The 24237-nt window shown below is 39.9% G+C and overlaps 1 protein-coding gene across 2 annotated transcripts in view; it reads right to left on the bottom strand.

The window, feature by feature from the left end:
* Positions 1–24237, bottom strand: part of Rabep1 (rabaptin, RAB GTPase binding effector protein 1) — a 103285-nt gene that overhangs the window by 27573 nt on the left and 51475 nt on the right. The window contains exons 6-11 of one of the 2 annotated variants that reach the window (XM_036198033.1): positions 19695–19830; positions 15701–15879; positions 12330–12461; positions 3970–4437; positions 2429–2533; positions 485–601 (exon numbers count right to left, since the gene is read on the bottom strand). In XM_036198033.1, coding sequence (XP_036053926.1) covers positions 485–601; positions 2429–2533; positions 3970–4437; positions 12330–12461; positions 15701–15879; positions 19695–19830 — 1137 coding nt within the window. The remainder of the gene's footprint in view (positions 1–484; positions 602–2428; positions 2534–3969; positions 4438–12329; positions 12462–15700; positions 15880–19694; positions 19831–24237) is intronic. The other variant, XM_036198034.1, reaches the window with a different exon arrangement.

The following is a 24237-nucleotide window of genomic DNA, read 5'->3' as shown; positions in this document are numbered from 1 at the left end:
TTAATAATACTAGATAAGCACTCTACCAATTGAGTTACATCCCCAGCCAGCAATTTCTAACTTGTTAGTGAGGTTCTTGTGCACCAAGGGAAACAAAGAAAACACAGAAAAGAAAAACCAGATCCTTCAGACCCTTAGAAATGCATTAAATACATTAATTGATTATTTCAAAGGAAAACCCATGATAACAAGATGCTGGAGAAATGGCTCAGCAGTTAAGAAACTTGTTGCTCTTGCAGAGGACCTCGGTTTGGTTCCCAGCATACACATGGTGGCTTACAACTATCCATTTAACTCCAATTTCAGGGTATCCCTTTCCTCTGACCTTAAGGGGACCAAGCATGCAAGTGGTACACACATACATACATGTATCTCAAGAGCAAATAAAACTGCCAAATCTTCAAAGCAAAAGAAATAAAATAACTACCCTTTGGAGTTTTAAATGTAATTTTAACAATCAAGTCATCTCTTGTGCATCACTCACCTGGTGGCTTGAGTCCTCAGTGCTCTGCTTGATAAAGTCCTCTAGCTCCTGTTTCTCTTTCATCGTCTTCTCCAGCTGGTCATTAGCTTGCCTTAGCATTACCTGCAGTTTCTTCACCTATATAATTTAAAAAGTCAACAAGAAGGAAGCAGTGGGGTTTTTACTGTTGTTGTTTACATCAGCACTAGGAGTTAATTCCAGGGCCTCATGCATGCTCGGCAATGGCTGGACTGTGCTACACCCACAGCCCACAACTTTTTGTAAGTTAAAAATAAGTAACTCCAAAAAAATTTTGGAGAAGTACCATAGATTTGTCAATTCAGAAAGAAATGAACAACCTCAAGAACTACATTATGCTTTACAGTTAGCAACAGCTTTTCACATACATAATCTCATTTGAAAACCTCTTTTCTGTTAGGCCCTCCAGGATCTAGAGGTGGCCTCCCTATCTCCTCTATCCCCTGCCTCTGATCTACAATTCACATGAACCCTATAATTTTTTTTCCCAAGACAGGGTTTCTCTGTGCAGCTTTGGAGCCTGTCCTGGAACTCACTCTGTAGCCCAGGCTGGCCTCAAACTCACAGAGATCTTCCTGGCTCTGCCTCCCAAGTGCTGGGATTAAAGGCATGTGCCACTACCGCCTGGCGAACCCTATAAATTTTATAAAAGTGGAATTACAACGACTTTCCTGCTTAAAAGCAATAATTCCTCCAAAGTCCCCAGGCTTAAACTTAACCCCCCTGATTATCACATCTCCTCACTGGTCTATCTGGCTTTCCTCTGCAACTCTTTCTCCCACTAGTTTATAAACCCCCACACCAGTCATGTGTCCTGGAACACATTCTCTCACAACTCTGTACATTTCCCCTCCCTAAATAGACTTTCTCCTTCTCTAGTTCTCCTAATTTGAAAGCAGGCTGTAAAAGAAGCAACACAATGCTGCCTCTCCTGAGTCTACAACTAAGCTGCACACCCTCCTCTAGTGTAGACGTTCATCTCTAGGAACCAGCTAGATTGACCTTTGGTTTGTAAAGCTGAAAGGTCCTTGTGGGTCAAAACCATCGTTCAGCTGTATCTGAATTACTAGGATCCAGAAAAATACCAGGCACACAAAAAGCATTAATAAAAGTCTACAGAAATAATTAAGGAATCCAAGACAGCCCTTTTCCATGTCAGGCTATCAGAGGCCAATATATTATCATAGTTTTATAAGTAGCTTGAAAATTTCACCTGTAAACTATCAAAGAAAAAGACTACAGTGACATTTGAGAATATGACATCATCATACTAACCTCCATCAAATTCTGATGGCAAAGGCAATAAATAATCTTCATAACAACCAGAGAAAAATATTCTCTTTTCCTGACATGCCTTCACAAGGCCTACTCTTGTCAAATTCTATATTGTTTCCTAAGTGTTACCAATGTCATACTATTCTACTTTGTATTTGGAAAAGAACTTTACCCTCAAGTTCAGCAGTCCAAACCTGCAGAAGCTTAACTTCTATGCCCTATGAATTACCATTAATCAAGTCAACAAATTTACAACAAATAGGCAGTAAGCAAAGAGTTCAAATTCTGGCCACCATGACATCCAGATAGCTATTACTCTGTCAGAGACCACAGTAAATCTTACCTCCCTAATCTCTGTACCATGACGTATACTATGGGTGACATCAGGCCAGCATCAAGTTTAGGTGTTGGGGCTTTGGGTGATAGGGTGCAGAGAAAGGAGCTAAGGTGCTGTTAGCACATCTGAGAGCTAAGTTGGCTGATATGGTGTTGGCATGTTAATGAAGCATGACTATCCAGAGTCCTCGTGGGCTCTCACTGAAAATCAGCTGCCACTGTATGTGCTAGATTATTCCATAACCAGAGAGATACACTCCATAGAGCAGATGGGGGTGGGGGAAAAGACAACTCTGTGCCTCTAATGAAACTCACCTGGTCTCTTGTTTCAGCTTCCTGAATCTGAATTCCTTGTAACTGTTTTTCATAATTGGAACACATATCACAACGTCTACCAAGCTTATTTCCAGCATTATGTACCTGAAGGGCACCAAAATTACCACTTATCAGGCAGAACAAAATAATTCTATGTCTCATACTCAAGGAATGAATGTACACTCTTACCAGTGTTACTCAGTGAATAGCAGAGTAAATACTTCAGAGATTTACAGGAAGAAATTACAATACAGAGTCAGATTCTAAAAGTCATAACCTCCAGTACAAATATGGTAGGAAAACAAGGGATACAACTTATCACCAAGGGCCACAAAACATCACATTTGAAGAACACACAAAACAATCAAAAGGGCTATACCATGCACTCAATGCTATCTACCCAGTGGGAAGAAGAAAAAGGCAGTGCTGATCCCCATGGCCAGCTCCAGTGACACACTGGGTACAGCCCCAGTAAGAAGCATGTTCTTGACATGTCCTGCATCGCTCAAGGACACTGGTTTATTTAGGGTTAGCAGCCTGCTCCACGTACTCATTGCGTGCTTCTTTAAAGAGAAGTAACCCTGAGTAGGGAAAGCACGAGTGTCAGAAAACCTCAATTCTAACCCAGATTTTCCTTGACCTTTCTGAACCAGTTTCTTCATCTGTAACTGGGAACAGTTATGACCTGACTGCCTCATTATAATCATAAAGCTCAAAGAGACAAGGTATGTGAAAAGACTTGGAAATCTGTAAAGCAGTGTGCAAATACAACTTACACCTCCCCTCCACCCCCAAGACAGGGTTTCTCTGTGTAGTTTTGTAGTCTGTCCTGGATCTCGCTCTGCAGACCAGGCTGGCCTTGAACTCACAGAGCTCTGCCTGCGTCTGCCTCTCAAGTGCTGGGGTTAAAGGCGTGCGCCACCACCAGCTGACACAACTTACATTCTTATAATACCTAATCGTTTAAGTTTAAAATACTTTAAGGAAAATTACCCTTCATCAAGGCTGCCTTTTTTTCTCTCCCATATTTCCCAACCCTCCTTAAACCCACCCTCTGTATCAAGTTTTTAACCACTTTTGTATTTTAGAACTAAAGGAAAAATGAGCAAGTGAATTACAGCATATACTCAGCTTCAGTAAACTAAAAGCCCAAATTCAGGCTGCTCTAACTATGATACTTGTTAACACCACTGGCCAGCCAGCTTTTTGTGACTGTCATATAGAAGAGACAGGGCAGACTCGACAAAGGGTATGCTAACATACTTGCTAGCAGCTCATGCCTGCACTGACTCCAGGAACTAGCTACTGAATCAATAATTAATGCCAAAGTTACCTAATCCCTCCAGAGTTCCAGAGAGCAAGCTGTGGTGGCATACACCTATAATCCCAGCACTGGAGAGGTACAGACAGGAAATCAAGATTCATCCTCTGAATTTCAAGGTCATCTTCACTATATAATAAATTGGAGGCTAACTTGGGCCACATGAAACTTTGTCTCAAAACAAAAAGAGAACAAAAGAAACAAGGTCAGAATAACTCACCTCTTTCTGCAGGAGATTCCACTCAGTCTCACTCACTAAGCGGTAGCCACTGGGAGACACATATGCACTCTCCACACCCTGGGTGACACTAGAGAGGAGGGACGCTGTCTCCTCCTGTTCAGGTGTCATGGCCTTAATTGCTCTTTCTTGATCTTTGGTTAACATAAATCCACTTGGCATCTGCAGTGACCCAAGCGACACAGTATCAAAGTTCTCAGACACAGAATCTGCTCCAACCAGCGGTCCAAAATCCGACTCATCCAAGTTTCCTGCAGACTTGGCTTTGTAGTTATAGCCTAATGCTTTTGATTGCAATGAGCTTGAGGTTCCCAAGCTGTCTGTAGACTGAGCTCTCCGGAGTCCATCTTTAAACATGTCATTGTCCGATTTACTGAATGGATCTCCAGATGGTAACAGCAAGTCTGCATCTAAGGAATGAACTGACCCATGGGTGCTGTCTAAATGCTCCTGAAATGTAAAAACATATATTTTCAAGTTAGATAATTCTCTGAACCCCAAAAGAGAAAAGCTACCATGTACTATATATATTTTGCCACATATTACACATAATAATAATTTTGCTGCCTTGACATAATCATTGAACAACTATTTATCAAATAAATCTTTGTATGTTGGGTACTACTCAGGCACAGGTTAGATTCATAAACTAAATACAACTTTTTTTTTTTTTTTTTTTTTGAGCTGAGGCTTGAACCCAGGGCCTTGTGCTTGCTAGGCAAGCACTCTACCACTGAGCTAAATCCCCAACCCCCAAAATACAACTTCTAATTTTAAGATATGTATAGTTTCTTGAGAGATTAAACAAGTAAATGGGCTCTTACAATACTGTATGTAATGACACAAGACAGAGGTAAGCTGTATGCTCTGAACATGGGTGCTGTGAAATATTATTTAACTAGGCAAAGATGTGTTACATTTGTTTATGCTGCAGAATACTACTTTAACTGTGTAAAGGTGTGTTACTGTTCTTCATGCTGCACTTGTTTAACAATGTAAAGATGTGTTGCATTTGTTTCACCTTGTCTGCCTAAGGCACCTGATTGGCCTAATAAAGAGCTGAACAGCCAATAGCTAGGCAGAAAAAGAATAGGCAGGGCTGACAGGCAGAGAGAATAAACAGGAAGAAAAATCTAGGTTCAAGAGAGAAGAGACAATGAGGGAAGAAGAGAGGAGAGAATGAGGGAGATGCTCAGGGCTAGAAGCCAGGCAGCTGCCAGGCAGCAGACACAGAGTAAAGGGGGGGGGGGGAGGGTGGTAAAAAAGCCTCGAGGCAAGCACAGATAAAGAGAAACAGGTTAAAAGAGCAAGCCAGAAATGAGCCAAAGCTAGACTGAGCATTCAAAACTAAAAAGTCTCCATGTCACGATTTGGTAGCTGGCTGGTGGCCTTAAAAAAAAAAAAGCCTGCTACACATCTGGTCAAGAAATGAGGAACTGGCAAACATCATGTGCAATTCAGTGTTGGTCATGTTAAGTGTGAAGTGCCTGCTGAAGACCCAAGTACAGACAGACATTCACGAGACAGATGCACATCAAAGTCTTTAGACCATTATATAAAGATAACTAAATGCACCTTTATCCCAGCACTTGGGAGGCAGCAGTACACAGACCTCTGTGAGTTCCAAGCCAGCCTGGTCTACATAGTGAGTTACAGAACAGTCAGAGCTATGCAAAAAGACTCTATCTCCAAGAAAATAAAAGTAACTAAAGGTACAATGGCAAATCCTACACACACAAAAAAAAAATGTCAAGGTAATTAAAGAATAACAAATGTAGTGAGTTTTTTTTTTTTAATTATATTCAATTTAAATGACTATTCTTGGGCTGAAGAGGTGGGGCTCAGTGGTTAAGACCACTGTTTACTCTTGCACAGGACCCAGATCACCTACATGATGGCTCACAACCACTTGCAACTCCAGTTCCAGGAAATTCAATGCCCTCTGCTCACCTATGTAGGTACATGCACACACGTGGCTTGTATGCTGTATTTAGGCACGCACACACACACACACACACACACACACACACACACACAAAATAAATAAATCCTTTTTAAAAAGATTAAAATGAAAGCCAGGCATAGTGGTGCATGCCTTTAACTCCAGCACTCAGGAGGCAGACACAGAAGGATCTCTGAGTTTGAGGCCAGCCTGATCTACAAAGTGAGTTCTAAAACAGCTAGGGCTATTACACAAAGAAATTCTGTCTCAGAAAACAAACAAAAATGATTAAAATGACAACTATTTCTTTTAATTAATTAGTTATTTAAATTTTTGTGCATTGGAGCTGGAGTTGCAGACAGCTGTGAGCTGCCAGTGGGTGGTGGGACTTGAACCTGGGTCCTCTAGAAGAGGAGCCCGTGCTATCAACTGCTAAGCCATCTCCCCAGTCCCAACAGCTCTTTAAGATAATGTCATGTCCCCACTTTTTAAGATAGTCTCATTATGTAGCTTCAACTGAAACTCACAAAGATCTATCTAACCCTGCTTCCAAGTGCCGGGGTTAAAGGCATTGTGTCACCATGTTAGACCTACTTTTTCTTTTAAATATCCTTTTATGGACCAACTAGAGGAGACTGAGGAATACATCAGTAGATTTCATTGGTTTTTATTTTCAAGTGTTTTAAAACTATTATCTGGTATAATTTTTTTCTAACTTCTATTTCTTTCCTTTCAAATATTTTCAGTCATCTGAAATTCAAACTGCTGGGAAAATAAACCTTATTTTAATTAAATAAATTAATTAATTTAATTAAGCTAATGATGGCAAATGTCCCAAATAAAAACAAAACTAGACCACAAATCTATTCTGTAAGCTTACAAAATGAAAATAAACTAAAAAATCCTAACATAGAGCTGGAGAGATGGCTCAGCAGTTAGGTGCACAGGCTGCTCTTCCAGAGGACCTAGGTTTGATCCCCAGCACCCAGATGTTGGCTCACAAACATATTTAAACTCTAGTTTCAGAGGAATCCAAAACTTCACACACATGGTGGACAGACACGCATGCAGGCAAAACACACATAATACACAAAATAATATAATAAATTTAATTTAAAAAACTCAACTACTGTGATCACATATATTGAAGTGACATGAAGTTGTGATGGCCACTTAAAGAACTACTAGTCCTTCACCTTAGCAATAGCTTGAGAAATACGAACAGCTAAGGAAGTGAAAACTGTCCCTGGCCACCAAGATGGCTCCACTTTTATAGGCACTTTCCCCTAAGCCTGATGATCTGAGCTTTACCTCAAACCACCTGGTAGAAGAAGAGAACTCAATTTCACAAGCTGCCTCTTAGCTCCACACATGTGCCATGACACACATGCTCCCACCAGGATAAATAATAAATACAAAAACAAAAGACTAGTCTGTAGTCTTTCTAATATATGATTCTACAATATTTTAAATTACCTAAAAAATGCTAATGCCTTTAAACTTATCTATGTTTTGTTTTTGTTTTTGTTTTGTTTTTGTTTTTTTTCGAGACAGGGTTTCTCTGTAGCTTTGGAGGCTGTCCTGGAAATTCACTTTGTAGACCAGGCTTTGTAGATCCACCTGCCTCTGCCTCCCGAGTGCTAGGATTACAGGCATGCGCTGCCGCTGCTGCCACCACCTGGCAAAGATTGATTGATTGATTGATTGCCTTCTCTCCAGCCCTAAACTTATCTATTCTTTTTCTAAGGACTTAAATAATGAGATACATTACAGTGATTTGTGCAAGGAAAATTATATATAATAGCATTACAGCATTATTTAATGAACAACCTGCTTTTTTTTTTACAGCAGCAAAATAATATAACCAATTTGGTAAGTGGTGTATTAGTCATGCTTGTACTCTACAGGCAAAGACTATACATCCTAGCACTGGCTACTGCCTGCTTGGAAACAATCCTCACATGTAAACTGGACAATCTCAGATCCATACCCCCAACTACTCCTTTATCCATTTTTCACCAAGCCATTATTTCCCCTGCCCCAAATCACCCAGGAACAGGTAGGCCCCAAACAACCAAAGCAAGTTCCTATGGCCCAAAGGCTGCCAGAATCATTCAAACTGGCCGGTCCTGAGTTTCTCCCTGTGCTTGCAAGGCAGGCTATGGCTCTCATTTCTAGGAGAACCATGAGCTGGGGATGCATATCAGTGGTACAACACTTGTTTAACACATACTAGGCCTGAGGAAAAAAGACAGAAAAGTTAAAAGCAGGTTGTTCCAAAGGTACCGACCACTTCATGCTGTCAGGCACCTCATAAATTAAAACCTGGCAACAAAGTAGTAGGAAAATAGCCAAAGGGATTATGGTACATTTACATATTAAAATTTCATTACATGGATTAAAAAATTTAAGGGTGCAAAAACTTTAAAGTAGATTTAACCAAGGAGGAACATTCATAAGCATGTAGTCACTATGTAGAGTATGTTTGCAAAGTACCAGTCAGGCATGATGTCACATGCCTGTAATTCCAACACAAGGAAGATACGAGGCAGAAAGCTCAGAAGCTCAAGGTCAGCCTGGGATACATAAAGTCTGTCTCAAACAAAATAAAGGAAAGCAAATAAACAAAACAAATGGGAACATATTTATGCTATCTTTGGAAAAGGAAACAGAAAAAAGGTGAATGGCACATGCCAAAACATTAGAGACAGTTTTCTCTGGGTAGTCAAAACAATTACTTTCATTTGTATGGCCCTTCCTATACTTCAGAAATGCTTCATAATATTTTCCTATTACTTTCATAGTGAAAAAGCATAATCTAAGTACCAAGATAAAGATGATATGGGAGTGCTCAAAAAGATTAAATGTCCTTAGCAATGAATCTAAGTCTCCAAAGCATTCCATATTAATTTTAATTTACCAGCCAAATTAAATTATGATTCTGAACATAAAACAATTATATTCAACACTGAAAATGCAAAACATCAGGTCTGAAAGTTGAAAATACATATACACGTGGTGGAGGTGACAGTTGCTTGTAGCAGGAATCTTAACAGGTCTTATTAATAAAATCAAACCTGAGGCCAGGTATTGGGGTGAATGCTGGAAGATCAGAGAAGCAGAACAAGCCAAAACTACCTCACCTTGCCAATTCCTCAGCTGATCCTGTTTCCTCAGACTGGAAGCTTCTGTGTCCTCATCCGAATGAAGCTCAGCTAAACTGTTGCTCAAAAGCCTGAATGCTTAACCAGCCAAATGCTTCTAGTTTCTGGTCCTCACACCTTATATATCTTTCTGCTTTCAGTCATCACTCCCTGGAATTCAAGGCTCACTTTCAGGGATTAAAGGTGTGTGTCATCACGCCTGGTTGTTTCCAATGTGGCCTTGAACTCACAGAGATCCAGAGGGATTTCTGCCTCTGGAATGCTAGGATTAAAGGCGTGAGTGCCACCATTTTCTAGCCTCTGTATCTAGTGGCTGTTCTGTGCCCTGACCCCAGATAAGTTTATTAGGGTGCACAATATTTTGGAGAACACAATACCACCACAGTTGCTACTACCAAGAACTAAACCTAGGACTTCATGCATGCTGGTCAACATTCTGCCATGGAGCTGATTCCTCCAGTTGAAAGTCTAAAATATACTTTAAAGGCTGGGAAATGATATGCACAGTATGAGATAGCTGTTAAAAAAGAAGCAAAAATAACAGAAATACTTCTTTGTAAGTCATAAATTCTCCATTCCTGTTTTCTAAACATTCCCAGACAGATTACTGCATGATGCAAATGCCATGTACTATCTAAACAAAAAGATAGAGACATTCTTCTGAGTCTAAGTATTTAAAAAAATGCAGAGCAGAACTGCCAGTCAGTCCTTAGTGTGTGCTCTAAAACAAAAAATGTACAAAAACAAGGGCATCATACTTTTCAGTGTCTGTTAAATTAAAAAAAAAGAAACTAATGTCAAGCTATCAAATAAAGACAAAAATATAAGCCACCAGGGAAGTGTACTATACATGGTTCATAGTAAATTTGCAAACTAAACAGAAACAACATCCCTGTTAGGAAAATGTATTCAATTTAACTGCAACTGTTTACCAGCTGGGAAAGGAGGTGAAAATTAGGCAAGTGCATATGACTGAACTCCCCACCTTTCCAATGCTGGAGATCAAACTAAGGCCTTACACAGGTTAAGCAAGCACTCTAGCTGTAGCTATGGACCTTGTAAGTATGAAATCATAAGCAACAAGGACAGCATAAACAACACTTACAGGTATGGATCACAAGCAGCCAGGCCTAACCATGGTGAAGTGAGAACAAGAGGAAAGTGAGAAGGGAAAGGAGCGTTCTTATTTTGATTCTAAAGGCACTAGATACAAAAGTATTTCCTTTACCAAAGAAAGGATAGGTATTAGGAAACTCTTTCTGGCCCAGAGAAATAGGTCAGTAGGTAAAGGCACTTGCTGCCAAGCTCAAAGACCTAATTTTGACTCCCAGGTCCCACAAGATAGAAGGAAAAACAGTCCTGACCTCCCTTTGCATGCTGAGTGCCCCCCACCCCACCCCACTCTGTATACTAAAATAAAAATGTTTGTTTGTTTATTTTAAAGAAAATCCTTCTTGAGGCTAAAAAGATGGCCCAATGGTTAAAAATACTTGCTGCTCTTGCAGAGGATGTGAGTTTCAACAGTCTATGTAAAGAATTTCCACTCAATGATGTAGGTTGTGGTAGTCAGTGGTGGTTTTGCATACAAGAGTGATCTGACAGCAACCACACTAAAGGAAGAGAACTGGACAGTAATGCTGAGGGTACAACAGAGTATGAGAAGTCAAAGGCAGGAAATTAATGCAGAGACCCTTACCATACTATAGGTATGAGATGACAGACCACAGGCACAGCATCTGACATACTGCATCCCAACACTTGCACTCTCCTCGATGCATCAATGCAGTCTGCCAAACTGTACCTTCTATTCAGAGCTGAAGCCCTGATACTAGAACTGAACAAGTGGCAAGCTTTTGTAACCAATCCCAAGGTCAGCCTGGGCTACATGCCAAGACTCTGTCGTCCCCCCACCATAATTCACATTAAAAACAGACATCAGGGGCTAGAGATAAGGCTCTACAGTTAAGAGCATTGACTGCTTTTCCATGTGGGCTTGATTCCCAGCATCCTCTGGGATGTCTCAACCATCTGTAATTCCAGTCCCAGGAATCTCAGGCCCTCCTTTGGCCTCTGTGAGCACTACATGCACATGTGCATAGACGTACATGTAGGCAAAAAACACCTATGTTTAAATATATATGTATATATGTGTATGTAATATATATGTACACATGTATCCATATATACACCAAATCTTTTTTAAAAAGACATCAGGTGACTTTGAAAAGCTCACACTTGAATCCATCTTATCCTTTCCCCTGACTCTTTTCTATTAACTCTGGGCTTAAACTTGTTATTCTAATAATCTTTTAAGCTGGATAGTGGTGCATGACTTTAATCCCAGGACTCAGGAGGCAGAGACAGGCAGATCTCTATAAGATTAAGGCCAGCCTGGTCTACAGAGTGAGTTCCAGGACAACCAGGGCTACACAAAGAAACCCTGTCTTGAAAAACCAAAATAATAATTATAATAATCTTCAATAAACCCTCAATCCTGCTTCAAAACAAAACAAAAACCTTTTCATTTAAAGACTTGTTCTAATGTATGACATTTTGGAACTACCCATAAAGGAATATCTACTAATTTTAAAGGATGAATGAAACTTCAGTATGTTTTCAAATAGTGTTATAATGTTGCAAGAGTAACTAAGAACAAAGTTACCATTTTATCCCATTTTCACTTAAGTACTTTCCACATAAACAAGGTGTCCTGATTAGTTTTTTGACACAAGCTAGAGTCACTTGGGAAGAGAACCCTCAATTAAAAAAAAAAATACTCCCACCAGAGCATTTGCCTATGGCAAGCTTGAGGAACATGTTATGGATTAATTGATGTACAAGAGCTCAACTCATTGTGGGCTGTGTCAACCCTGGACAGGTGGTTCTGGGGTGCAAGCCTGTAACTGCTTTCTTCCATGGCCTCTGCATGAGTTCCTGACTCCCAGATCCTGCCCTGAGTTCCTGTTTTAACTTCTCTCTGTGATGGAGTATGACCAGAGTATTATAAACTAAAGAACTTTCCTCTCCAAGTTGCTTTTGGTTATGGTGTTTAATCACAATGATCAATACCCTCACTAATATACAAGGTAACTGACTGACATAGAAATAAACTAAAAATTATAACATTACGTATAAAATTTTTTTAAATACTTTTGAGTCTTGGGCTCCAGAAAGCCTCTCATCTCAGCCTCTCCCATCCACCATATAAAATAGCTGTAGTCATAAATTCACCATACCTCTTCATTTGATAAGGGTGTTGAAGATTCTTCTTGAGTTAAAGCACATACTACTGGTATTTTTACTTCTTCTTCAGTGTCTGGTTTTTTGTTATCTTTTCTCTTAGTAAGCCTTTGTTGTTCATCCTCCTCCTAAAGTTAGAAAAAAGAACATTATTTAGCTACCCAGGTAATCTATATATAAGAGTCATACAGTTCTTCGACCACTCAAAACAAGAACAGAAATCTTTATGAGAACAAAAAATTAGACACAAGATTATTTGTTCTATAATCGGTATATAACCTCACCATTTTACTACCGTAAGCACAAAGTAAGAAAATCAGGAAGCAACTTTTTAAAAAGCACACTACGAAAGTAAGGCAAACAAAAGAAAAGCAACACCCTGCTCCTAATCATCCAAAACAGGAAAACTACATAGAACAATGCCATCTCACGACAGAAAACGGGAAGAGTCAGTCTGACATCACACTCCCATTCAAAGCATGTACAACTGCTGGTACTACTGATGGTGGCGGTAATGCCAGCAATCTGGGAGGCAAAGGTAGGAGGCACAAATCCAAGGCCAGGTTGGGCTTAGTAGTGAGACCCTATCTCACAAAACTTTAAAAAAAAAAAAAAAAAGGAGAGAGAGAGAGAAGAAAGAGGGAAGAGAGGGGAGGGGAAAGAGGATAAGGGAGATTAATATAAAATACAAAAAGATGATCAAATTCCAAGTAATGATTCACTCAGCAAAGATGACCTTATCTTTTCTGTCTAGTGAGGAACAAATATAATTACAAGCACACATAGAAGTCTGCAGGAGGAAAAAAATCACAGATTAGATGCATTTAAGGGAGCCAGCAAAGGGGACCCAAAGGATGTAATTGCTAGAGCTGAATCTTGAAAGACAGTAAGATGTATTTGCCAGGTAAGGAAGAGAACATCACTAAGGGCTCCAGGAGAAATGAAGCATGTATAAAACAGAAGAGCAGGCCTGTGTCAGCAGAAGGCTGACAAGCCTGACATGTGGTGAGTGCGTGAAAAGTGAAGGCAGGAACAGACAGGCGGGTGATTAAGTAATTAAACTCTGGGCCGAACTGCTCCAACCTGAGCACCGCCATCTCCTCCTCTGCCTGCTTCCTACTCTACAACACAAGCATGGCTATGTAATGCCTCCTCGTGGAGAGTTTTTTGTTTGCTGAGAAACACTGGAGATGCAGCATCATAAAGCCTTGGCACAATGCTAACACAACAAATATTAATAAAGGCTTCAACAATCATCCTCAAAGTAAAAGACTATTTTAGTGAGATAAAAATCTATACTTTAAGTATGAATTAAAAGAAAAATAATTAAAATTGAAAACTGAGAAACAAAATCTAACCTACATACAGCAAATTAAAATATTTTTGGTTTTTTTGTTTGTTTGTTTGTTTTCGAGACAGAGTTTCTCTGTGTAGTTTTGGTGCCTGTCCTGGAACTCATTCTGTAGACCAGGCTGGCCTCAAACTCACAGAGATCCACCTGCCTCTGCCTCCCGAGTGCTGGGATTACAGGCATGCGCCACCACTGCCCGGCTAAATATTTTAATACCTAGAAAAGTGGAGAACACTTTTGCATAGCTATCCCGTTTATGACAAAAGAACAAAAGTGAGGTGGCCCTGGATGTCCACTACAGGAGGAGATTAAGTAAATTATGAGCTACTCTACTAGTTAACAAGAGTGAGACAGAACTGGAATAAAACCACACACCCAGGATAATGCTTTGGGGAAATTAACTTAGAAAATAATACTTAAGAGTATGGTTCAAGGCCGGATGGTGGTGGTGCACACCTGTAATCCCAGCACTCGGGAGGCAGAGGCAGGTGGATCTCTGTGAGTTCGAGGCCATCCTAGTCTACAGAGGTAGTCCAGGACAGGCTCCAAAGCTACAGAGAAACCCTGTCTCGAAAAACCAGAAAAAAAAAGAATGGTTCAAGGCACATGGAGAAGACAATACTAAATACATGGTGAAAAATACACAGACCTAATCTAGAAGATACTACCAAAGTTAGAAATAAAGTTGCTACTGGAAAAAGCAGTGTGGGATGTCAAGGAGGATTTTTTTGCTTGATATTACTTCATTTGTATTTTAAAAATGTTTTAGATTAATTTTTATCTTGTGTTAGTGTTTTGCCTAAATGTATGCATGTACACCACAAGAGTGCCTGATGCTCTCAGAGGTCAGAAGAGGGCATCAGGTCAGGGCATCAGAACCCCTGGAACAAGAGTGGATGATTGTGAGCTACCATGTGGGTGCTAGGAATTGAAACCAAGACCTCTGCAAGATCAAGTGCTCTTAACAGCTGGACTCTCAAGTCCCTCCCTTTGTATTGCAAACAAGCAACTTTTTCTATGAGAAACCATTAGTGTTACATTATTCATTTAACTGAAGCAACTTTCAAATGAGAAACAGAGCATCTGGAAAGCAGCATTCTGAACGCCTATAGCCTTCCCAACTCTGCGGCTCCATTCTCATCCTCTGTTTGGGCAGTGAGGTTGGCTGTGTGACATGCTCTCACTACATAACCTAGACTGTCCTTGAAATCACGGTTCTCCTGCCTCAGCCTCCAAAGTACTGGGGTTTGAGGTGTAGGCCACTACTCCCAACCTCTACCCTATCAGATTTGCAGAGCAAAGTCACCAAAAATTTGGCCTGCTCTGAAAAACCAGAAGTCCTAAGAGGACGACATCCTACTGAGAAAATTTTCTCAGAAATATGTACTGCTGCATCCTTCAGTCTCAAAAGAGGGTTATTTCTAAATCAGTTTCTTCCCAGGATGAGAGAATTTATAAAGTTGAGCTGAGTCTTGCTATCTCAGATTCTTTACTCTCCAACTACAGACCCAAGTGCTGGGATTATAAGTTTGTGCTACCTGATCTGGTTGGCTACTATGTTTTTTCAAAGTGACATTAAAAATAAAGTCAATACGGGTTATCGATGTTGCACAATGGGGCAGCATCTCCTTAGCATGAGCAAGGCCCTTACATTTGATTCCCCAACATCAAAAAGAAATGATAATAAAATGGCACAAAACATCTTGCTCCAGCTTAGATTAGCCTCCAACATACACAAGACAATACAGAAGGGAGCACAATTATTAACAGTGATTCCTAAGAAACAATCTATCTGGAGCTGGAGGGATGGTTCAGAGTTTCAGAGTGCCTGCTGCTCTTGCACAGTATCTATCTGAGTTTGGCTCACAATCACTTGTAACTCCAAGGGATCTGATGCCCCCAGCTTCAATGTGCACCCAAGTACACAACTCTTACACACAAATATACAAATACATATAATTAAAAGTAAAATAAATCTTAAAAAAAAAAAAAAAAAAAAACCAACAACCTATTCACCTGATCTTTCTTCTTCAGTTCTTCAACTTGTCGGAGCTGTTCGGAAGTTAGCACAATCTCCATCCGCTGCATGTCTCTCATCAGCAAGCGCTGAGACTCCAGAAACTGGTCATTGGCCTTCTGCCATGTGTGCTTTAACTGGTTGTGTTGCTGTCGTTCTTGCTCCAGGAGACGGCACACTGTTTGGGAGGCCCCAATCAACAACACTGCACTTTAATGGTAGGCAACTTCTTTAGCACAGGCCTCCTACAGGTCGGGCCAGCATTCTATTCTGAGTTTGCCTCTTGACTGACACCAAGGAGTAACCTACATCTGAATATGATGACTATCCCCACCAACCCTCTGAAGCAGAGTCACCCCAACTATGCCCTTAGGAAGGGACAAACAACTTCTGCACTTTGTAAGTTTTAGAAAACCTGAATTAAATAAAAAATTGTTAGTGTTTCTTGACTGTAGGACATAGAGCAGTTTAATTATTACTATGTTCTCCTGGGACACAATATACCATACACAAACCTAATAATGAAAAAATACAATATTGTTTTAAAAATCTTCAAAGGCTCATTTACTTCCCACCTGATAAATCCTAACCTCTAAAGTATAAAGTCTCCATGACCTGGCCCATGTCCACTACTCCAGTACCGTATCTGTCCATTTTCTCTTGCATACTAATTTGCTGAACTACAGGGGATTGGTGAGGTGGATTCACTGTGTAGCCCAAGAACTTAGAAGCTTTTCTCCACCTCTGGTGTACTAGGGTTCTAGGTGTGTGCCATCACACCTGCTGACCCACTTTGCTTATACTCCCTTAGTTACACACAAAGGCCTGTGTTCCATGTTTCAAAAAACACTTAAAACTTGACTTTAGAAAGCACCATTTGAGCATAACTTCTTTCGGCTGGATATAGTAGTCTGAGCACAAGCTAATGAGGAGCTTGAGAGTTCAAGAACAGTCTGGGCAACCTCTGCCTCCAAAAACATTTTTCAAAAAAAATTTTTTAAATATTCTTTTTTGTTTTGTTTTTTTGGTTTTTCAAGACAGGGTTTCTCTATTTAGCCTTGGCTGTCTTAGAACTCACTATGTAGACTAGGCTAGCCTCCAACTCAAAGATCCACCTGCCTCTGCCTCCCAAGAGCTAGGATCAAAGGTGTGCGCCACTACTGCCTGGGTTTGTTTGATTTTTAGAGAAACCTATCTAAAGGACAAAAAGAACTGGCCACTCTTCTGTCAGTAGTAATGCCCCATCTCAACCCACTTCCCAGTAGGGCAGCTGTATGGTGGCTCTAATCAGCAGCTGCCTAGCTATGACTGCATCCCTAATGACCAGGTTAGACTGTAACCTGCTGGCAGACTGTTACATTGCTTCTCAATTTTTATCTTTTATTTCTTACTATTTTAAATTAGTTATTTTGTGTGTGTGGTTGTGTTTATGTGAAGGTCAGGGACAACTTGCAGAAGTTAGGTTTCTCCTCCTACCATGCAGATCCTGAGGATTAAATGCAGGTCATTAGACTTGGCCACTGCGCCATTTCGACCACTGCAAGACACTTTCTTGATGTATCATGTGTCAGTACTAGAGTTCTTGTTTTGTTTTAATTGCTTGCTTTTAGAGCTGAGGACCAAATTCAGGGCATTGTGCTTGCTAGGCAAGTGCTCTACCACCAAACTAAGTCCCCAATCACCAGAAATTATTGTTTTTTCTTCCTCATTTTAATGGACCTTTTGATATTTTCTCATATATATTAGGAAGGTTTGATAACCTCAATGACTTACACTATTTTTAGAAGGGTTAGACCTAAATTTTAAATTAAATAACTTGACAACTTTAATTTTAATCAAATTGAAACCTCTTTTGGACACCCACTGACAGTATAGGTGTCTTTCTGATTCCAACAGCACACGTAAAAATTGTTTCCTGAAGGTCAAGACCCGCTTAAAGGTTGGGATATTTTCACAACATTTTATGTAGTAATTCTTTAGGCATGTGTTTCAGTTTTCAACTATTTGGAAGGGAAAGCTAGATCATATATAATTCTATATATTGTTCACATCTCTATTATCCATAGCATTTGATAAAAGTATTCACTATAGGATTCTACCACTACAGACTACATCCTGTACACTAAAATATCTTTCCAGTAAGATTTCAATTTGTATAAGAAATAAATAAATAAATAAGAGGAGGCTGGGGCTATAGCTCAGGAGTTACAACTTTATTTTCACTATCCCCTAGCAGGATTTCATTTCCTTCTATTGTACTATTGTGAAATGTAGCCAACGAACCACAGGAGCATAACAATACTCACAACCATTTCCAACAGAAATTACAACTGTTTTCATGTTTCAGTATGGTTGCTACAGGTGTCTTCTGGGGGTGTAGGGGAATGGGGTCTCTATCCTGAGCTGGATTCCAACTTGATAAGTGGCAACTAAAGATGACCTTGAACTCCTCCTGGCTCTCCTGCCTCTAGGTCTAAATGGATCACAGGTGTGCCACCAGTCTCCATCTTTATTCACTCACACTCACTGTGACCTCAGAATTGCGGTTGCTACATGTGTTGCTCTATCTTGCTATCTGATGTGTCAAGAAAATAGCAGTTACCACTCTATCCCAAGTATTCAATTTTATAGTGGTTTTTTCTTTTGGTTTGTTTTGGAAGAATTTGTTTGCCTGTTTTTTGGTTTGTTTTTTTTTTTTAATGTTTTGTTTTGTTTTTAAAAGAGAGGCCCAGAATTTGAAAGACAATAAGACTTATGGGAGGGTTCATTTGGAGGAAGAAATGGAAGGGAAAGATGATGCAATTATATTATGATCTCAAAAAATAAATGATTTTTGAAAGTATTTTACTTTTAATTTTCAATTATGCATATATGAGGGGGGTATGATTATATGCACACAAGTACAAGTACTTGCAGAGGTCTGAACAGAACCCTGGATACCCCAGAGCAGGCATTAGTGTTATAGGTAATTGTGAGTTGCCCACTAAATCTATAAGAACAGCAGTGCTCACAGGGCAGTTGTGGAGCACACCTTTAATCTCAGCAGAGGCAGGCGGATCTCTATAAGTCTGAGACCAGCCTGGTCTACAGAGTGAGTTCCAGGACAGCTAGGGCTACACAGTGAAATGCTGTAGTGGAGGGGGGGGGGGGGGGGCACAGACAAAGAATAGTAGTGTGTTAACTGCTGACCTATCTCTCCAATCTGTATTGGTTTGGTTTGGTTTTGTTTTGTTTTGTTTTGTTTTGTTTTTTCTTTCCTTTTTTGAGAGTCTTACCCTGTAGACCAGGCTGGTCTCAAACTCATAATTCCTTTGTTTCAGCTTCTCAAGTGTTAAGATTATAGGTGTAAACCACCACACACTGGCCCAGTTGCTTTTTAATTTTTTTTTAAAGATTTATTTATTACATATATAGTGTTCTGCCTACATGTATCCCTGCAGGCCAGATGAGGGAACCAGATCTAAGTACAGATGGTTGTGAGCCACCATGTGGTTGCTGGGAATTGAACTCAGGACCTCTGGAAGAACAGCCACTGCTCTTAACCTCTGAGCCATCTCTCCAGTCCCTTAATTTTTTTTATTTTTTTGTGGAAATACAGAGTTCACTTGTACATCACACTGCTACTTCAACAGTGAAATCAAAACTGGCCTGTAGAGAGCAGGATACTACCCGAGGCCCTCCACCCAACTCTCACTTTTGCTAACTCCTTCTCTCTAGATGATTATGCAGAAGGTCTCACTTCATTACCTTTCTGTCCAGAGCTCATGCCTGGTGAAGTTATCACTGTGCTGATGGTGGAAGGAGAAGCTGCTAACAATCCAAATTCCCTTAGCAGTTTTCACAAGAGCTTTCAAACTGATGATAAAGCTTAAATTGAATCACTAGCATGCTGCATTGGTGGTTTAGGATTTGTTGCTGTTACTAATCAATATAAATTTTACTTTGGAATTTCTCTTGGAATAAAGTAAAAATATACACAACATATTTATCTACCTTCATGCAATTCTTTCCTCAATTTCTCAGCATCTTCCTGCAGAACAGACTTCTGAGTGTTCAAAACAGCTACATACATCTCCAGATCAGTCCTACAAGACTTCTCAGCCTCCAGATAATGATTCAGTTCCTTAACCTGAAAGAAGCACAAAACCCAACTTCACAACCATAGTAGGAACGGCAAGTAAAGTAAATATCAGTGCTGTATTTTAAACTTTAAAATGATACAAATTTAGAAAATAGCAGAATTAACAGATGCTAGCCATAATTCTATCTCTTGTGGATCTCTGTGAGTTCGAGGCCAGCCTGGTCTACAAAGAGAGTTCCAGGACAGGCTCCAAAGCTACAGAGAAATCCTGTCTCGAAAAACAAAAAAAGAAAAAAAAAAAAGAAATTATATGTAATGATTTCATACCATGTTTTTCAAAAAGGTACTTCTAATTTGTATTTCCATAGCAATGCATGTATATGCTTGTTTGTTCTTTTCAGCAACACAGATATGATTTGTTTAGGTGTGTGCATGCATATACATGCATGGGTGCACACATATGTGTGAATCACACAACTGCAGGTGTCACTCCTCAGGCACCAGCCTCCTGAGGTCTTGTTTTGTTTTTTGAGATAGGGTCTGTCACTGACCTCCAACTTACCTAGTAGGTTAGGGTGGCTAGCCAGTAGGCCTGTCTTCACCTCTCTCATGCTACCACACCTACCACACCTTTTCTTTTCACCTATAGGTTCCAGGAATTGAAGTCTAACCCATTACCTCTCCCCAGCCAGCCCACCTCCACCTTTTAGGTAAGATAAAAATGGCATAATGTTCTTATAACTCTTTTAAACACATATTTATTGCTTGTTTGTTTGTTATGTATACAGTGTCCTGCCTGCATGCCAGAAGAGGGCACCAGATCTCACTATAGATAGTTGTAAACTAGCACATGGTTGCTGGGAACTGAACTCAGGACCTCTGGAAGAGCAGCCAGTGTGTTAACTGCTGAGCCATCTCTCCAGCCCCTCTCTTAACTTTTGATTTCTGGTGAGATGATTCCAAATGTCTTCCATTTATAAAAACAACTCATTTTGATCAATACATATACCCATAGGAGTTGAAGAAGTTAGGACATCAAGACGGCTCAGCAGATAAAGGTGCTTGTCACAAAGACTAAAGAACTGAGCTTGATCCAGGGAACCCACAGAAGGAAAGAGCCAACTGCTGCCAAGTTGTCCTCTGACCTTTACATGTGCATCATAAGCAGTGAAATTTTTTTCAAAAGAGGAAGTTAGGATGTACAAAACTACGAGTCTCATCATAATCACACACACTTGAAGGCAAGTGCAGGGAAATCTTAAATCCTGCCTTTTCATAATACATTTTCTGTTGTAATACTGAGACTAGGAACCAAAATAAAATTCAATACTACCAAATAATGCAGGATAAAAGTATCTTTTATTTTATTTGATTTTCTATTGTTTTATCTTGACATGTAAACTGTCCATTCTAAACTCAGTACTTATGGGTAACTTTCAGTTTTTTCAAATGGTTACACCTAGTTTCAAATTCTAAGGTCTTTTTCATGAACCATCCTACTTTTTCAAGTTTAAAATAGCCAGCTCTATAGACAATGGTGGTGCATGCCTTTAATCCCAGCATTGGAGAGGCAGAGGCAGTTGGATCTGAGTTAGAGGCCAGCCCAGTCTGCAGAATGAGTTCTAGGACAGTCAGGGCTACACAGAGAAACCCTGTCTCGAAAAACAAACAAACAAACAAATAAATAAATAAATCCAGGTCATCTGATCTCACAGAGATCTTTGCCTTATCTCTACGATCTAATGATCTAGACCTTATGGACAATGGAGACTAAAATGATCATTCACTGCAATCTAGTGCTTTGCTGAAGCTGATGATCAGCCAGCAGGGCAAAGTGCTGAGTGTCATAAGGCGTTTTCTTCAACACCTGTTACCAGGTGACAGTAACTATAACAAGGATGGTTTATATCCACGGACTCTATACAGCATGTCACCTCTTAATAAGCTCCTCTTTGAATTAAAAAGATGATGAATTTCCAACACCTAACAAAAGTTATTACTAACTCTAGGATGGCGCTCAAGTAGCAGCACAGCATATGAACATCCTCGAATTCCACATTCCCTAACAGCCCAATTCAGAACCATTCGGAGGACCTGGCATAATGGTACACACTTTAATCCCACCACTCCCAAAGCAAAGGCATATGGTGGATCTGTGAGTTCGAGGCCAGCCTGGTCTACATAGCAAGTTCCAGGACAGCCAGGGCTACATAGTGAGACCTTGTCTCAAACACACACAGACAGACAGATACACAAGCATGCATGTATGCACGTGCACACACACATGCACTCAAGCAGGGAGCCAGCTGTGGTTATTCATTCCTATAAGCGCAGCATTCAGGAGGCTGAGACAGGTATACTGCTCTAAGTTCCAGGTTACCCTGGGCTACATTGTAAGACACACCCACACACACATACACATCTTAAAAATATTAAAAAAGAAAAAAATTACACAAATAGACAGTTATAACATTCCAAACAACAGAGTGTAGCATGAATCTTAAAGAGTCTTATTAATAAAATCAAACCTGAGGCCAGGTATTGCAATGAATGCTGGATGATCAGAGAAGCAGAACAAGCCACAGCTACCTCACCTCGCCAGTTCCTCAGACTGGAAACCTCTGTGTCCTCATCCAGAATGAATCTCAGCTGAACTGTTGCTCAAAAGCCTAAAAGCTTAACCAGCCAAATGCTTCTAGTTTCTGGTCTTCATGCCTTATATATCTTTCTACTTTCTGCCATCACTGCCTGGGATTAAAGGCTCACTTCTTGGGATTAAAGGTGTGTGTTACCATGTCTGGCTGTTTCTAATGTGGCCTTGAACTCAGAGATCCAGAGGGATTTCTGCCTCTGGAATACTAGGATTAAAGGCGTGTGCTACCACTGCCTATCCTCTATGTTTAATATTGTGGCTGTTCTGTCTCTGACCCCAGATAAGTTTATTAGGGTGCACAATATTTTGGGGAACACAATACCACCACAACAGAGACAGAGTGAGGACAAACTGCTGACACTACCTCTCCAAAAAGAGTAGACATTATTAGGAGAAAGGGGAAGGACGCAACATGAGCTGCAAGCTCTACAACAGTCAACTGAACGTCCCATGTAATGAAAGCTGCTGTATCTGTTCTGCACACATGAACCACCAATGGTTCAACAGAAACAAATCTGGAAGACTTCAGAGCCTTTTTTAAACTAAAATAGAATCCCACTTTTATTTGCATGTCCCTGATTCCTAATATATCTGATTTTGTTTGTTTGTTTCTCCATGTACCCTGGCTGTCCTACAACTCACAAACTAAACCAGGATGCCCTCCAACACAGAGATTCAAATGACTCTGCCTCCTTAATCCTGAGATTAAAGATATGCACCACCACACTCAAACTTGATTTTTTTTGTTTGTTTGTTTATTTATCCCCCCCCCCCCCAGACAGGGTTTCTCTGCAGCTTTGGAGGCTGTCCTGTCACTGGCTTTGTAGACCAGGCTGGCCTTGAACTCACAGAGATCCACCTGCCTCTGCCTCCCGAGTGTTGGGATTAAAGGCATGTGCTACCACTGCCCAGCTAGGATTTCTAAATATATATTATGAGCTAACTGCTACCTCCTTTGTAACTGTATATTCATATACTCCAATTGTTTTTCTACTGGACCTTTGTTTTATAGAAGGACTTTGCAGAGTTTTGATCATTTTGGAAGCATGAGGTACACATTTTTTCCTCACAGTGTATAACTTCCCTCTTCAGCTTTTTAGATTACCTTTTAACAAGGAAACTTATATCATAATATAACCAAATTTGTGAATGTTTCTTCCAGAGTCAGTATTTTATCTTATTTTTAAAAACTTAAGGAACATAGTTGCACATGCCTGTAATCCCGCCATCTGAGAAGGAAGCAGGAGGATGCTGAGTTTGAGGCCAGTCTGAGCTATACAGTGAGAAAGACCTTGTCTCAAAAACATAATAATTAATTAATTAATTAAAAGATGGGGTGGTACTAAACTCCTTGTTGCTGGGATTACAATCTTTTAGTGTGTACTAATCGTTTTCGTGTTCTGACTCTCTATGCATCATCTTGGACCAAAACACAAAACAAGTAAACAAAATTACTGAGCATAGTTCTTCAGATAATGTTCCCATCATTAATGTTAAGACTGCTACACATTCTTTGACTGTATTTCATGAAGGTTTAATAACCCTGTATTAAGTCACTGCATACTTAAATTGATCAAAATCTTCCCAAATCCAACATAAACATATTGATTTACAATCTCATGTAATACACTAGTTTTCAAATGATACATCATATTAAAATGTGTATGTTTTTGGCTGTTACCTAAGGATTTTTTAATATCATCTTCCTGTGTGTTATTTGATTTACTAGTCACCTTCTTCTATGATTTGACATTGTTTGTAAAGGTTTATATAAGGTTTATCACTCTGTTGGGACAAACAAC

This window comes from Onychomys torridus, chromosome 8, assembly GCF_903995425.1.
Source record: "Onychomys torridus chromosome 8, mOncTor1.1, whole genome shotgun sequence".
Classification (NCBI taxonomy): domain Eukaryota; kingdom Metazoa; phylum Chordata; class Mammalia; order Rodentia; family Cricetidae; genus Onychomys; species Onychomys torridus.
This window is presented reverse-complemented; position numbering and strand designations above follow the sequence as displayed.